The 16,523-nt window shown below is 59.4% G+C and overlaps 1 protein-coding gene across 1 annotated transcript; it reads right to left on the bottom strand.

Annotated features, from left to right (window-relative positions):
* Positions 1-7,112: 7,112 nt before the first annotated feature.
* PTGES (prostaglandin E synthase) lies at positions 7,113-10,971 on the bottom strand. Its single transcript, XM_054393557.1, has 3 exons — positions 10,849-10,971; positions 9,364-9,446; positions 7,113-7,362 (listed from the first exon to the last, which is right to left on the bottom strand). Exons 1-3 carry the CDS (start codon positions 10,954-10,956, stop codon positions 7,113-7,115), a joined length of 441 nt encoding a protein of 146 aa, XP_054249532.1. The 5' UTR covers positions 10,957-10,971.
* Positions 10,972-16,523: the final 5,552 nt, after the last annotated feature.

Raw genomic sequence — 16,523 nt, 5'->3', positions numbered from 1 at the left:
CTGAGAGGCTTCTTCCAAATAAAGATCCTCCAGCATGACACCAAGGCTGGAAGTGTCCCACCCACACCTGTCCCAAGTCCCCACCACTCCCAGGACCATCCTCTCCCTTCCCAGCCCCTCTATTCCACCGTCCTCCTCTGGCACAGGACATGGAACAGGCACAGCCTGACCAACGCTGCCCACCTCATCCAGGGAGCAGTCACCTTGGCCTCAAGCTGTGGCAGGGAAGGCTTAGATTTGACGTTAGGAAGAATTTCTTCACTGCAGGAGTGGTCAGGGATTGGCACAGGCTGCCCAGGGAGGTGGTGGAGTCCCCATCCCTGGAGGTGGTCAAGAAACCTGTGGCCATGGCACTTGGGGCCAGGGTTTAGTGGCCATGGTGGTGCTGGGTTGATGTTTGGACTTGATCTCAGAGAGCTTTCCCAACCTTTATGATTCTAAACACCCACCCCGTGCCCCCCACCCCTATTTGTCCCTCTGCTGTGCCAGAGGGAAGCAGTCAGCTCCCCAGGCCACAGCGACCAAGCAGAGACCTGGCAAAAGGCTGGGACATGCCAGGCTGGGGGGACACCAAATCCAACACGGATCAGATCATCTGCCATGAGAAACAGCACCTGGGGCAGGGGGAGGGGGCCGGGGGGTCCCGTTCCCATGGAAAGCAGAGGGCTCATTTTGTTGTTGTTGTTGTACAAGCTGAAACCACAGGGCCAGAGCCAGCGCTGCCTCCTTGAGAGCCTGCAGGAAAACAAACCCCTAATGGTTTGCAGATGCCCCTTCGGCAAACCTAAACAAAGCAGGGAGTAAACATTGCCTCCCCGAGTATCGATCTGCAGAGAGGTGGTTGAAAACATTCCCTCTTCCTCTGCAGCCCCCTCCTTCCCAATGCTCTTGGCAGCCCAAGCCACCCCCAAGACCGGGCACAGCTTGCACCCAGGGAGGGGTGGCAGGACGCAGGGGTTGGTGGAAGCCAGGCTCCTTCTCACCCTTGATTTGTCCATTTCGGGGACTTGTAACAAGATCCACCCGCTGGGGCTGTGTCTCTTTATTCCTCTGCATGTGGGGGGTTGGGAAGTTTTTGTAAGGTTTGTGTAAAAACAACTCTTGTGAAATACTGGAGGAATAAATATTTTACCGAGTAGAGACCTGGCCCTGGGCACCACCAGGATGGGGCTCTGCACCTGCTGCTCACTGCAGTTTCTCCACCTGCCCTGCACAGCAGCAGGGGAAGAGGAGGAGAGCCATGATCTGGCCACCTTCACCTTGCATGTCACTGGCATCTGGCAGCTTCCCCCCAAGACAGCATCCTGGGGTGCTGGGGGTTGGAAGGGACCCCCAGAGATCATCCAATTCAACCCCCCTGCCAAAGCAGCTTCACCTAGGTAACACCTGGGTTTCATCCTGGGGTTCCCCCAAGAGAGGAGCAGAAGCAAAGGGGGAGCCTCATGCAAGGAGAAGGCACAGATCCTGCACAGTGACCTACAAGATGAGAAACAAAAGGGTAGGAACAAACCAGCAGCTCTTAGAGTGCAGGGTGCTGCCCAGGCAGCAGAGCACCCAAAGGCAGGCAGAGGTGGACAGCCAAAGCTAGAAGGAGCTCATGGAGCTGAGCTGTAAAGTAGCAGAGGTGCCTTTGAGAGAGGGGAGGCTGTGCCATGAGGAAGCTGCCCAGCACACCAAGAGGGCAGCTCCGGTGGCAGACACAGAGACCTCATCCCAGCACCTGGAGCTGTGCTGGTGCCCAGAACCACAACTGGCCTCTGGGACTCAGGACAGCCCAGACAGGGTTTACAGACCTGACCTGCAAAGCCCAGCCCACTGCAGCACCAGCAGCTCAGCCACCCCACCACACTGCTCCACTGCTGTTTTGGAACCTCTTCACTCATTAAGTGACTTGTGGCTCATTAAGGTCATTTGTCCAACCTCCTGCCTAGCCCCAGGCACAGAGTCAGCCAAGCAGCATCCTCATGCCCTCAGCACGTGACCAAAGAGGAGCATCCCTCAGGAGGGCATCCAGCCCTGACTCAAAAGACCCTTGGAAGTGCAGAGCTTGCAGATCCTGGGGCAGATCCCTCCAGTGACTCATGACTGTTAGCTGCTGGAAATATGTCACTTATTTCCTGCCTGGACTGTCCCAGCTTCAGTTCAACTCCCACCAGAGCAGAAGGTCTCAACCAGTGGTCTGCCAGCTCCCAGGAGCTGCTGGGCTGCTTCTCAAGGTGCTGCAGACCAGGAGACAGAGAAATGCGGAGAGCTGCAGCTCACCTGGCAGGGTCTGCAACCCACAGGGGATAGACATGCCAGGGGGAAGGCTCCGAAGCAGAGGAACTCCAGGGCATTGTGCTACCTCCCCTCCTTTTCCAGCAGGAGGATTTTCCCTCCTGGGAAGCAGTCATGGACACACCTCCAAATGATGTCTGCAGGAGAGCTGTGCTCCATGCACCACAACTTCAGGAGGGGAAAGGTTGCAAGAACCTCACCTGCAGGGATGCCAACCCGGTTATCCTAGTCCTGAATGGATCACACATGGAGCAGTCGGAGCATCCTCCCCGCCCTTCTCCCTCTGGTGGCAACAAGAAGGTCCAGAGACCTCCGAGCCCTGCTAACGCCGCCTACAAGCTGCAGAAACGCGGAGACGAGAGCCACACAGAATCAAACGGTTCGGGATGGAAAGAACCTTAAAGACCATCGAGTCCCAACCCCACGGCCATGGGCAGGGACACCTCCCGCTAGCCCTCTGCCAGCCGCTGAGCTGTGCCGGGGCTGCCGTGGTCACCCCAGACTCTGTGCCGTTTGGAAGGAGCCTCTCCTCCCTGCGGCTGTTCTGCTCACTGCTCTCCTTTCCAAACCCCCAAAGGAAGCAGCCCAAGGCGGCAGAGCAGCTTTCGAGAAGTGGAGGGTGGCTGCCTGCTGGGGGGGAGGTGAGGGCCGCTGACAATATGGGAAGGAGGAAAAGAGCAAAAGTTCCTTTGTGGTGGGGGCTACAAAGCCGAGGAGGAAGGGATCTTGCAGGCAAACACAGTATGGCCAGGAGCGATGCAGAGCATCCCCTGCTCCTGTGCTGGTGGGCACAGGAGTGGACGTGAGCCTCCTCAGCCCGCCCCCCAGGAGCAGCCCAGGAAGGGCAGGGGCAGAGCCCCCGCAGGGTGCCCGCAGCCACACGAGGGTGCTGTAGCCCCGCGCAGCGCAGCCGGAGGCTCCGCACTCGGGGACAGGGACCCCCTCTCGCCCTGGGGCTGGCCCCCACGCCATGAACAGAGGACATCTCGCAGCTTAGCTCCGGAACTGGGCAGGAAGGATCCTGGTGGATCAATTTTTCCTTGTGCCAACCCGACTCTGGCGTGTGGCACGGAGGGGCAAGGACACAGGGGACGAACCTCTGGGACGTCCCAAGGCTCTTCTGGCTCTCCCAAGTGATGGGAATCCCAGATCCAGAGGGGGAGGAGGGCATTGATGGTCTTGATCTAGCTGGGGACTGGAGTCAATGACCCCTACAGGTCCCTCTCCAGCCAAACCACAAACCCCTGCAGCTCAGGATGGCAGAGCCCCACATCTGCTGGAGGAAATGGAAGGGTTTGGGTTGGTAGAGTGACCTGTGCCACAGGAAAGGTGCCCAGGGGGGATCTTGGTCTTAGACCCTCCAGGAGGGAAGGCCTGGATGAACAGGAGAGGCCTGGGAATGTGAGGAACCCTGGAGCTGAGCTGGCTGGAAGCCTGTGTGGGCAAGGGGCTTGTGCTGGGTCTCCACTTGCTGTTCCCACACCCCCAAGCACCTTGTGCTCAGTAGGCAGGGGACAGCTGCTGGTGGTGTGAACCATATGCAGATACTTGAGCCCCAAACCCCAGGGCTCTGCAGCCCCAGGTGGCTTTCACACTGCTGCCATCTCAGGCTGGAGCCTAAGGTGAATGCCAAGCTGTTGGCACATACAACACACCCCAAACCCCACAGCCTGGCAGAGGCACCCACCAGCCCCACTCACCTGGAGCTGGGGAGACCCTGGGCACAGCCTTCCCCCGCACCAGGGCCAGAGAAAGGATGTGGGAGCCTTGGGATATTATTTGGGAGCAGGCAGGGTTTGCTTTGGCTCCTCAGTCACACAGACGCCAGGGTCTGTGCCCAGAGGGGAGCCAGCAGGACGACCCTCTGGGTGCTGGGAGAGCCCCGCTGGGGTTGTGCTGAGCAGGGTCCATCCTGCCTCCCACCGACCTGCGCAGCCTTTCCAGAGCAGCACAATGGTTTGGCCTCTCTGAAGCCTGCCCTGGGGGCTTTTTCTGTTTGTTTTTTTGGAGCCAGGAGAGTTCACGTTCCCAAGCCTTTCCCTGCAGCCAGTACAGCAGGGTTTGGGTTTTTTTTTTTTTTTTTTTTTTTTTTTTTTTTTTTGGATACAAAAGCAGCAAGCAGAGCTCTGCCTGTAACCTCAGCTCCCCTGAGCAGGGCACCAGCCCCAGGCACCAAACAGGCTGTTTAGGAGAGGCTGAAGGAGCTGGCAGCTCTGGGAGCTTGGGGGTGGGGGTTCTGCTGCCCCATTTCTTCCTTTTCAAGCCAAAAATTTCAGCCTGAGCTACATTTCTAACCACAGCAACGTGCACTGGAGAGAGTCCATCTTGCAAAGCCACTGCCTTTCCGATTTGAAAGCAAAAAGCACAAGGGAGAGGAAAACCACTAAAATTTCCCCAGTGGAGTCATTTTGCCCATCTCAGCCCAGGCACCACTGGGGCAGCACCTCCCAGACACCAGCAGCTAAAAAAACCCAGCAGAAACCCAAGAAAATGTCCAGGTCCCAGCAGCCTGCAGCAAGGAGAGGGCTGCTGAGCTTTGCAAATGCCAGCAGCAGCTCTGCAAGTCATGAGCAGAGAATTGAGAGCAACCACATCTTACCTGGACTGCTCCTGCTGCCCTCCAGGGCTCAAGCACCAGCAGAGTGGGAAGGGAACTTGCTGGGACCAAGCACCTCACACCACCAGCCTGCTCTGGGGGAGCTGGGATGGAGGAGGTTGGGGAGAACACCAAGCTTTGGGGCAACCTGCTGCTGTGGGAAGGTAAAACTGAGCAAGACTGCTCAGCAGGCTCCAGCTTCGCTGAATTTAAAGGTTCAGCACCAATGACACACACCTGGGAGAGAGCTTCCTCCGTGGGGCAGGTGAGTGCTGGGGCAAGGAGCAGGGCTGCTCCAGGCTCTGCAAGGGGGTTAGCAAAGCCCCCAGCAGCTGGGGATCCATCCCCCCGGGGCTGGAGCCAGCTGCTCCCCAGCTGCATCTGCTGCTCCCGAAGGAAGGATGGATCAGAGCACAAGGATTTGTTTTTATTGGGAGTGTTTGCTTCCTGCCACCAGGATGCATGTGCAGCAGCAGAGACACGTTCAGGGGCTGGAGAACTTGTGCACCATGTGAGGAAGAAGGGGCATGTGAGGAGGGGTGTGCATTGCCCAGACATCTGCTGAGCTGCCTAAAGGAGAAGTGGCCAAGGTGGTGGAGCTGCAGCCCTGCCCACCCTGCCCATGGTAGAGCAGAGCACTTTGCCCCAAACCTCACCCTACAGCTTAGCCCAAGGCCACCTCTGCACTGGGCTCAGAAGCTCCTGGGGCAGAAGCTGCTACCCAGGCTGGGCAAGGGCTCAGGGCTGGTGTTCCACCCCATGCTTTGTGCACACAGGAGCTCAGTGAGGTCTCAGCAAGAACATCTCCAAGGGAGCAGCTTCAGTGCTTGGGATAGCTGGAAGGGGAATTTATTTTCTGTTCATTCTGGTTTCCTCTTGTGACCTTGGTGAAACTCTTGTGTTGTCCTCTGGGCAGGCACTGATCAGCAGAACCTTCCTCCTGCCTTCTCCTCTGCAGGGGAGCTCCACTGTGTGCTGCTGCTGCCTGGACCAGCTCCTGGCACTTTGGGACAGCAGCATGGCAGAGGAGCTCATGAGGGTTTGCCATCCTGCCATACCCTGGTCCCAGCCTCTCCTCTCCAACAGCAGTCCCCAGGCAGCAGCGCGGAGCAGCAGTGTTCTCCCGTGGGGCAGTTCAGAGCCACCATCTAATCCAGGCCACAATAGACAGCAGGAAACGGCTGAAAGAAACCTCCCAGAGCAGCCAGGGCACAGTCCCCAGATAGCAGCAACCATCCTGCAGCCAGGGAAAGGCTGGCACAGGGGCAGAGATCCAGGCTGCTGCCCTGGGAGCTTCTCAGGCTTCAGCAGCAAGTGAACACAGGTCCCAGCCTTGGAGAGAGCTCTGCCTGCAAACCCTGCTTTGGGTGGGCACCTCAGGCTCCCCACAAATCCCAGAGCTTTGTGTCTGGCTCCCGACGGAGGGGGTAAGGGATTCCTGCTGGCTGCTCCAGGAATGTCCTCCTGCACCTTGCTACGAGCAGACTGCGATGGGAAAGCTGCGGCTGGCCGGGAGCTGCCCAACGCTGCCCACGGGGTGCCCGGCAGGGGGCTGTTCCCGAGGGGTGAGACCTGCTCCCGAGGGGTGAGACCTCCTCCCAGGGTCCAGGGGCACCGAGCACTTTGGTGGCTTTGTCACATCACCCCTGAGATTTCAGCCTCCAGGTGCCTGATGGGCATCTGCCTCCTGACCCCCTCGAGGGAGAGGCAACCTAAGGGAGCCCCCTCCCTGCAGACCCCCAGGGCTGCACAGGAGCAGGGGGCTGGTTTCTAGCCCCCTCTGCTACCACCCAGGTCTGCTGACCAAGAGGCTTGTGGGACCCTCATGATTTTCCCTTCTTGACCCAAAGGGTGCTCATGACCAAGGGGACAGGGCACATCTTCCCCTTCCCAGTTCCAAACTGGGCAGAGAAGCTTCCTCCCTTCAGTGAAGCCCCTCCTGGAGGGGCACTCCAGCTGCTTTCCCCCTCCCACCCTTGGCAGGACTGAACCAAACCTTCCTCTGCATCCCCTTCCTGCCCCAGGGTAAGATGTGCCCCTTCTCTTTGGTGGCTCCCCTGCCCAATCCCCACAGCACAGGGACTTTGCCAAGGCTGCACTGAGCATCCCCAGGGCACAGGTGGCATCCCTGGGGCACACACCCCATGCCCACACACATTGCTGCACACTCCCAGACATCACCCAGTCCAACTGGGGGAACCAGGACGAGGGGGATGGGACGGTGTGGGCTCAGTGGGCATTACCAGTACGGGGTGGTGGCAAGGAGGATCTGCAGAGCCATGGAGAAGCAGGGCAGCTGTGCCAGGCTGTATGCCAGGGAGCGTGTGGGGGCCCTCATCTGCAGCAGGTAGGCGATGGTGTGGACGATGCGCCCCAGGCAGAAGATGAGGAAGTGGATCCTGGCCACTGCAGGGCTGGGATCCAGCAGGGAGTAGATGGCCCCGAGGAAGAGGAAGGGGAAGATGTTCTCCATGTCATTCTGGTGGGCCCTGCAAGGCAGGTGAAGTTGCTGCTCCCCCAGGCTGCCCTGCTGTCGCCTGTCCCTTCCATGCCCACCCGGCCAGGTGCCCCCCACACAGAGGCAGCAGGATCCCACCCCCGGGTCTGCCCCTTGGGGTGCTGCGCTCCTGAAGCTCAGGAGACAGCTCGAGGTTGGTGCTCTTCACTGAAGCAAAGCAAAGAGCCCAGGGAGCTGTGAAAGCTCAAAGCTGGTGCAGCTCCTGCTGCTGTAGCAGCCATGCCAGGAGGGCTCGGTGGGGGTGGGAGCCTGCAGAGGGAGGAGCTGCATCCCCTGCCAAACCGAACATGGAGGGGAGGTGCAGGAGGCCCTCTGCTCCTCCTGGCCAGTCAGCCCCTAGGCAGAGCCAGCCCTTCCCAGACACAAGCACAGGCTTGCCTGCTCACAGCCCTCAGCCCAGGGCCCCATTTGCCATCCCAAGCCAGCATCACCTCTGTGGGCACCACCACAAACCCCTCCTGGGGCCATGGGGATGAGGACCCTGCTCTGGGGTCAGCAGTGCTGGGACAGAGCAGCTGCCATACACCTCCCACCCCATCCTGCAGCAGCCTCAGCCCAACAACCCCTGGGGACTGGGGGGTTCAGCAGGGCTGGGAGGGCAAACAGGAGAACAGGGAGGAGGAAGGCAACAAAAAAGCCACTTGTGGTTCCAGGTCTGAGCTGTGGCCAGGGACCTCTCTGGGAGGTGAAGGGGGAACCTCCTTGCCCTGCCCTGCCTGCTCTGCCCCTCAGAGACCCCACAGCCTGGCCAGGCTCTGCTCCCCTCCTGACAGCACCTGAGCATAAAACCCAGCACCAGCCTTGCTGAGGGCAACACTTCAGGCTCTCGCTGTGGACAGCCAGCCAGGACCACCTCCTTGTGCTGAAACTGCCCAAATCAGACCCCAGACCCCCCCAGGTCTTGGCTGCAGCTCCAGTTATTTATTTCTATGGAAATTAACTTTTCTGACTAACCAGAGGAAGAGGAGGAGGATGATTATGGGCACTACTATTTTCTTTTTCCTAGCAAGGAAACAGCTCATTTGTCATCCTCCTCCTACTCCCCCTGGAAGCCTGGGGATTATGTGGCCCTGGGTGGATTTTGGAGCAGATCTAGCAGGCAGTGGGAGGTGGTGGCTGAGGGCTCAGTGACAGCCAGGCACAGCTCCAGCCCCTTCCTTGCATGTCCCCAGTGACCCAGCCCAGCATGAGGGGACCTCCTCTGGGTAAGGGGGGCTGCAAACCAAGCCTGGAGCTGAATCTCTCCCATGGTTTACCTCTCAGATACTATGAGGCCCATGGGAGAGGGGAAAGATTGAGAGGGTGCCCAGTTAGGGAGGCAGATCAAGTCCAGGCTCTTCCCAACCCCCCAAAGAGGGTAGCTGCACACAGCACTGGCACCAGGCACACAGATCCCTGTCCGAGATGTGCAGGGGTCTGGGGGCTTTTGGGGTCCTGCTGAGGCAGGGCACAAGGAGCCTTTGGGACAAGCCCTTGGGGGCTTGCAGGACTTTGAGCATCAAGGAAGGAGTTTGTGTGGAGTCAGCTGCTGGACCCAATCCTGGGTCCCTCCACAGGTCCTTGCCCCAGCACGTGCCAGAGAATCCTAGAATCACAGAGTTCTGGGCTGGAGAAGCCCTCCAGGATCATTGATTCCAACCTTCAGCCTAACACCACCATGGCCACTAAGCCTTGTCCCCAGGTGCCATGGCCACAGGTTTCCTGAACCCCTCCAGGGATGGGGACTCCACCACCCCCCCGGGCAGCCTGTGCCAACCCCTGACCACTCTTGCAGCAAGGAAATTGCTTCTGACCCCCAACCTGCCCCTGCCCTGGCACCATGCTCCTGTTAAAGATTAAACTGCTCTGGCTTGCAGAGTGCCACAGCCCAGCTCCAGGCATCCTCTGCTTCCTTAAGGAGCCCTTCAGCTTCCCCCTGCAGCTGCCAGGGCTGGCCTGGTGGCACAGGGGGTGCCAGCCCCGTGGTACCCACCTGCGGCAGCGCTCCACGGCGGGGTCCTGGCGGCAGAACTGCAGCCCCCCATTGCGCAGAGCGTCCTCGGGGTTGGCAAAGGCCTGCAGGAGACAGCCCCAAGGTGGGCACTCAGCTGGGGTCTGCAGAAGCTTTAAGATCTGGGGGGGGTCTCTTCCTGCCCCAGTTTCTCACCACCCTTCACCAACAGAGCTGCCTCTGCCCGTGCGTGGTCCTGGGGCTCAAACCCTGCACCCCTCAGGGGGTCTTCCCTCTCTCTGAGAAACCCAACCCTGTCCCCTGAACACATCCCAAAGCAGGAAGGGAGCCCCAGCCTGATCCCAGTCCACGGCTCCCAGTGAAACCATTTAACTTTGGCAGCCACCAGACAAGATCACTGCTGGCACAGAGCTGGCAGACACTGGATGTGGCACCCAGAAGACAGCCCTGGCTGGTTCACCCTGGTGAGGAGGAGCACTCCTGTGGCAGCTGGGGGGGAATTTTCAACCCACTACAACTCCCTGGCTGGCTTTGTGGCAGTGACACTATGACTGCAGCCAGCCCCGAGGAAATCAGATCCTGCACTAATAAAGTTGCAAACAAAAATGATTTATAGGAGCTGCCCAGCTCTGCTCAGAGGCTGCTCCTCAGGGCAGGCAGCAGCTCCCCTTTGCAGCCTGCACAGGACCCTGTTGCTGTCTTTAGTCATTAACAAGCCCATAGGGTCCCTGGGCTGCAGCACCGTCAGGGGTGAATCCAAATCAGCAGCTCCAGCGACACCACAGCACAGGGAGCAGCCTCAGTGTCCGAGCTGAGAGCAGGAGTCTCTCCCTTCTGCTCCACTGACGCAGCTGGAAATTCATCAAAACAGATCTTACAGGCAGCTGAGCTCTGCCACCAGTTCACTTTGGGCTGTGGGTGATAAAGGTCCAGCTACCCCCAACTCCTGCCAGCAGCCAGAGCTCCCTGGACTTCCCCCTGTGTCCAGGAACAATTTCCTCCACCTATTGTTTGCATTCCCTATGACTTTCTGCTCTCCTGGTGAGTCCACACACCCAGCCCCTGAAAGCTCCAAAGCTTTCTGCTCCACTGCAAGTGACAAACTGCTGTTGCAAAGATTTCTTCTTAAACCTCTTTTCCTTCCCTTTCCCCCCCTCCCAGCCCCAGTAAGTGAGCTGCAAGCAGCCTGTTTGCAGAGGCAGCTCACCTGCGTGGCGTGTTGGATCCCAGCCTGCTGTTTAGATTGGGAGTCAGAAAGTATAAACATCAGGCTGCAGATGGCAGAAACAAACACACAGAGCCCAAGAGAAGTGAGATATTTATCTGCTGCAGCTCTGAAACATGTTTTGCTTTCAACTCAGCTCAAAGGAAACTCAGCTTGCTGCAGGAAAACTTTGTTGGCCCTTTGCAGGATTAAAAGAAGAAAGAGAAACCACAGAATCCCAAGGGGGAGGAAAAAAAAAAAAAACAGAAAGGGAGAAGAAGGAAAAGGAAAGTGACTCTCACCTTCTTTCTGAGCCTCACTTGTCCGGTGATGATGGCAACAACGAACATCTTCACGATCAGGATGGTGCTGTAGAAGGCGAAGCACAGCAGGACCTCGTTCTGCAGCATGCTGGGGAAGCTGCCCCTCGGTCGCCTGCAGCACTGGGAGCCGGCGGAGGTCTTGCCGGTGCTGGGAGAGGGCTTTGTGAGAGGGGCAGGAACAGCCACGCTGAAAGAGCACCAACCACCAGTTCTGTCCTCAGCCTGAGCCCTCAGCCCCGGCACGGCCCCGGCAGGATGATGTGGAGGGGCTGCTGGGGAGCCAAGCCCGGAGCAGGATGTCCCAGGCTGCTTCTGCTCCTCACGCCCTGCCACCAGCAGCTCCCTGAGGATGTGGTGCCCCAAGCTGGGATACAGCCCCCTCGACTGTGTGGGCCGTGGAGAGGCTCAGCCTGGGCACAGCTCAATCTCTCACCTCCCAGACCCAGCCCTCCAGGATGCCCCTGCCCCACGTCCCCTCCTGCTTGTGCCCAGAGGGATGGAGCCGCACTGAGCATCCCTCGCCCAGCCAGGCACTGCTCACCCATGAACAGGAACTGAAAAAGGAGGAGTTAGGAAGAAGGTAGGCACCTACCTCAGCCACATCCAGCCCTGTGCTCTGCTCTGCCTCTGTCCCAGCTCCCACAGCCCCCTCCTCTGTGGCCACGCTGCCAGTTCTCCCCAGTCCCGCCCAGCACAGGCTGAGCGCCGCAGCGGTGCAGGCAGCCAGCCCTGCCCTGCTCAGCCACCTGCCCGGGGATGGGCACAGGCTCCTCACCCCACCAGTGCCCATCACCAGGAGTGTCCAGCCTGGAAGCACATCTGGTCATGGACCCCAAAGCTGCAAGCAGGAATAACCTGCCCCCCTGCCTGGCCCCACAGAGCCCTGATCCTGCTGCTCCCAGAGCCTGGGTCGGGGCAGCTGGTGGCATTTTGCCCTCGGTCTGGAAAGTGGCCTTGGAATTTGAAGCTGGCTTTCTGCAGCCCTCAGCCACTGGTGAAGGCAGAGTAGGATCTAAGCCTCTGCAGGCAGCTGGGCTGCTCTTCCAGTGCAAACCTTTAACTCCTTCTTCCCCAGCCCTGGCCTCGGGCAGCTGGAGCCTGGAGGCTGGCAGCAGCTCCCCAGGGCTGTTAGTGCTGCAGGGCAGGATCTGGGGATTGGTTCCTTGAGAAGGACAACGAAAAAAGGACTTACTGCAGGAAACTTCTTTCTGACAACTGCCAGAGGTGAAGTGGGAAATGGACACTGTGAGGAGTTCTCCAATTAACTGACATGTTGGGATAAAAACCCCCAGTTTCAAGTCACCAAAAAAAAAGCCTCCAAGAGCAGTGAGCAGTGAGGAGGTTCTACCCTGCACAAACCACCTCCCCGAGCCATCTACCCAAGATTTAGTGCCTCCAGGGCTGGGTTTGCTCTCCAGGGCTTTCTAACTTCTTAACTACCATTGAGCAAACCCATCCTGCCCTGTCCCAGAGGGTCCAGAGCAACCCCAGAGGAGCACTGTGCCCAGCTCTGGTCCTGGCATTTATAGAGTCTCTTGCACAAGGGCAGGTTGATACCCAGCAACAGGGTGCTGGTGGCATCCTGCTCCCCAGGGTGCCTGAGGCAGCCTCCTGCTCTGGGCACAGTGACCCAGGGCCATCACTGGGGGCAGGAGCTGGGTTGCTTGGGCAGATGCAGAAGGTTGGCTGCTGCTGGAGGAGCAAGCTCAGAAGCACACTCACCTCTGCAGCTGGGCAGCCTCATCCCACCAGCCCTGACCTGCAGCTGAGGGATGCCACCAACCAGCCTCCACCACTGCCCCTGCAGAAGGATTTGGGATGGGGGGAAGGGGTTACTCTGCTCCTTGTATTCCCAGGAAAGGGTCAGTGCAGAGTCCCACCAGGGCAGCTTCGTGCCAGGATCACTGCTGTGGAAGTTTTTCTTCTGTCACTCTCAGCTGAGACAGGAGCTGTGTTCCAGCTACCCCAGCCAAGGGCTGAGCTCCTCCTGTGCCCACCCAGAGCAGCTGAGCTTCCTCCCCTCCAGCCCTATCCTGTGCTGCTCCCAGCCTGGCTGGGCAGGGCTCAGAGCCAGAGGCCCCCTTGAGCTCAGGACCTGCTCCCTGGGCCTGCACATTCTTTGTGTTTGCCCCTGAACCTCCCTCTCCACAGCTCTGCTGCCCTGGTGCTGCAAGCCCCCAGCTGCCACCACTCCCCACGAGGCACAGCTCAGCCCCAGGACACTCAGTGCAGAGCCCTTCAGAACCTCACACACTTGGCTCCAAGAGGTGGTTGGCTGCTGCTGGTCACCACCAGCCTGGCGTCAGGGCGGCTGCAGGGCAAGTCCCAGCACAGCCCAGCTGGGAATGGCTCCCCTGGGCTGCTTCCCTGGGCCGGGAATGGGGACACCAGGACACCACAGCCGTGTGGATTCCCTGTAGCAGGGCTGGGCTCACCCTGGACCCCAGCCCTGTGCTGCCACCAAGCAGCTTCCAAGCCCTCTCAGGCTCCCTGGAGCTCAGCAGGATTGCCAACACCATCAGGCCAAGCAGGAGCAGCTGGTGGCAGACTCCAGCCCAAACCCTGCTCCCTCCACAGGGATCAAGCTCAGAGCAGGGAAGACCTCGGTGGCCAAAAATGAGGTGGTGCAAGGGCCAGCCCTGCCCTGCAGCAGGGAGCAGATTTCCTCCAGCAGCCCCTTGCCCAGCTGGGAGCCTGGGGCTGGGGCAGGCAGCCAGAGCCTTCAGCAGCACAGCAGAGCCCCCACGGAGGAGGCTGCAGCCCAGGGGCTCCTCAGCAGTGAGGCCTTTTCCCTTCCTGCACCTTCCTCCCCTGCTGGGTCAGCCCACACGCCTCAGTGAGCAGCAGGAATATGTACCAGCCTGGTACCACCTGCAGACAAGTCAGGGCTCCTCCTGCCAGCCACTTTCTCCTCCTCAGTGTGACTCAGGCTTGGCTGGGAGCCCTCGACGCTTGGCACCAGCAGTTGGCACCAACTGAAGCTGAATGGAGGGATGGAACAGCACAGTGCGGCTGGGCACAGCCTCCTGGGGCAGCCCTAGGCAGGGGTGCTGGGGGTGCTGGGTGGGTTCTGTGGGGAATAAAATCCCTGTGGGCAGAGGGAGCTGGGGGTTGGGTTGTTTTTTTTCTGGTGTTGGTGCATTTCAGACACTTTCACCACCACTGAGGGACGTGGCTGGCACAGCACCATGGGCATGGGGACGAGGGCAGAAGGTGCCTTCCAAGGCAGGTGCATGGCTCCTGGAAGGTGATTTCTCACATGGAGGGGTCCCACACAAGGCAGGGCACATCCACAGTGGCACCTTCCTGGCTTTCCTGCCCCAAGGCAATGCAGCTGTCAGGAGCTCAACCACCACACTGCTCCTGGCAGAAGCAGCCTGCTAATGGCAGCAGCTGGATCCTGCTCCATGGATCACATCCTGCCAGGACAGGGCCAGTCCCTGACCCACACCAGGTCCTAGGGGCAGTTTGTCTTCTAACTACAAGCTGTGCCTCGAAGCCTTTAGCACAGGAGGGCTCAGCCCAGGACCAGACCTACCCAAACCCAGCACCACCAGCAGCAAATGCTGCACTGGGGGGAGAAATGGTTAACAAGACCCAGGGTCAGGCTTTGAAGGGTTTAGTGAGCAGGTTAGGCTGAGCCCAGGAGCTGTGGGGAGCAGAGGGAGGCTTTTACTGGAGGAGGAACTGAGCTGCAGCAGGCAGAAGGAAAAAAAAATTCATGGGAGATGCTTGAGCAAAGCACTTACAAATAGCAGCCTCTAATGCCAGCCTCTAATGCCAGCCCTGCTTGGGAAAGCTCATGGGAAAAAACCACCCTCAGTTCCTGCAGGGCTGGTTCCTCAGCTGAGCAACTCAGTGGCACCCCAGGATTACAGCTCTGTGCTTCCCACTACTGCCATGCTGGAGAAGCTCCTGGTGCCAGCTCTGCAGAGGGCTGGTTGTGTAAGCCAGCCCTGGCAGCAGGAGCACTGCTGGGATGGCACTGACTGGGCTCTGACCTGACCTCAAAGGGCAGAGGAGGCTTAGGGCAATTACAGCTCAGACTTCCCAAAATTTTCCCAGATGAGCAATTCCATCCCACAGCCTGGGCTGAGCAAAGGGCCTGAGGGGACCACTCCAGGCTGGAGGAGACAGGCAGGCAGTGGCACATCTCCAGCCTGCTCCCACAGGCTGCTGCAGAAGGTGCAGAGCCCAGCTGGGATCCATCCTGCCTGCCTTGGGCCCACAGCTCCCACAGGCACTGCTGCCTCCTTCCCTGCCATTTCTTCCTGCTCCCAGCACCGAGCCCTGGGGTCTGCAGATGTGCCCTGAGCCCAGCGACCCCCAGGCTGGGCACAGTTCTGGCACTGCAGTGTAAGAAGGACACTGAGGGGCTGGAGGGGGCACAGGGAAGGCCAACAAAGCTGGAGAGGGGTCTGGGGAACAGGGCTGGGGAGGAGCAGCTGAGGGAGCTGGGGGTAGTTAGTCTGGAGAGGAGGCTGAGGGAGACCTCACTGCTCTCTACAACTTCCTCTCCCAGGGAACTAACGACAGGACAAGAGGAAATGGCCTCAAGCTGTGCCAGGGGAGGGTTGGGTTGGAGATCAGGAACAATTTCTTCACTGCAGGAGTGGTCAGAGATTGGAACAGGCTGCCCAGGGAGGTGGTGGAGTTCCCATCCCTGGAGGTGTGCAAGAAAAGAGATGTGGCACTTCAGGACATGGTGTAGTGGTCATGGAGCTATTGGGCAGAAGGTTGGACTTGATCTTAGAGATCTTTTCCATCCTTAATGACTCTCTGATTCTGTGAGCCCCTGCCCCTGGCTGCAGCCAGCCCTGGGAGATCTCTGGTGCCCAGGGCAGTGGCTCCAAGGGAAGGTGTGAGCAGGTTGAGTGATCTCTGAAGGTGCTGCCCCGAAGTCCTCTCCTCAGCCTGCAGGAGAAGTCACAGCACTGTGATGCAGCTTCTCCCCCAGAGGACTGAGATCCCCTTGCTTCACCTGCAGCCCCCATCTCCCACCCCCTGGGCTCCTCACTGCTCCTTGCAGCATGCAGAGGGCAGAAGATGCTGCAGAGTCACCCAGCAGTGCAGCCACCACCATGAGCACCTCCTGAAGCAAATGAGATGCTTCAAACTGAGGCAGATTTGGTCTGCTCTGCATTCTCCAGTGGCTGCACTGGAGCTATCTGAGAGGCATCAAGCATGAGGAATGTGGGCTCAGACTCTCCCAAAGAGTCCTTCAGGCTCAGCAACACAGCTGCCTGCAGCAGAAGAGGCCCCAGGCAGGGGGCAGCAGTTCTGGGGCTCAGGCAGAGGAAGCTGCTGCTCCTCAGCCAGCCCTGGGACAGGGACCAGGCCCAAGGCAAAGTTAGACTCCCTGACACTCCTGCCTTCTCCTGCCTTCTCCCTCCAGCCCCAGCCCCAGCCCCAGCCCCAGCTCCAGCCTCAGCTCCAGCTCCAGCTCCAGGACCAGCTCCAGCTCCAGCCCCAGCCCCAGCTCCAGCTCCAGCTCCAGCTCCAGCCTCAGCTCCAGCTCCAGCTCCAGCTCCAGGACCAGCTCCAGCTCCAGCTCCAGCCCCAGCCCCAGCTCCAGCTCCAGCCCCAGCCCCAGCTCCAGCCCCAGCTCCAGCTCCAGCTCCAGCTCCAGCCCCAGCTCCAGCCCCAGCCACCAT

Source organism: Indicator indicator, chromosome 28, assembly GCF_027791375.1.
Source record: "Indicator indicator isolate 239-I01 chromosome 28, UM_Iind_1.1, whole genome shotgun sequence".
NCBI lineage: Eukaryota > Metazoa > Chordata > Aves > Piciformes > Indicatoridae > Indicator > Indicator indicator.
The sequence above is the reverse complement of the archived record's forward strand: the minus strand, read 5'-3'. Positions and strand labels throughout refer to the sequence as shown.

Coding starts and splice junctions, on each gene's coding strand:
- PTGES (XM_054393557.1), bottom strand. CDS start 10,956: ATGCTGCAGAACGAGGTCCTGCTGTGCTTCGCCTTCTACAGCACCATC. Junction 9,447..10,848: donor AAGTGAGGCTCAGAAAGAAG/GTGAGAGTCACT, acceptor TGTCTCCTGCAG/GCCTTTGCCAACCCCGAGGA. Junction 7,363..9,363: donor GCCGTGGAGCGCTGCCGCAG/GTGGGTACCACG, acceptor CCTGCCTTGCAG/GGCCCACCAGAATGACATGG.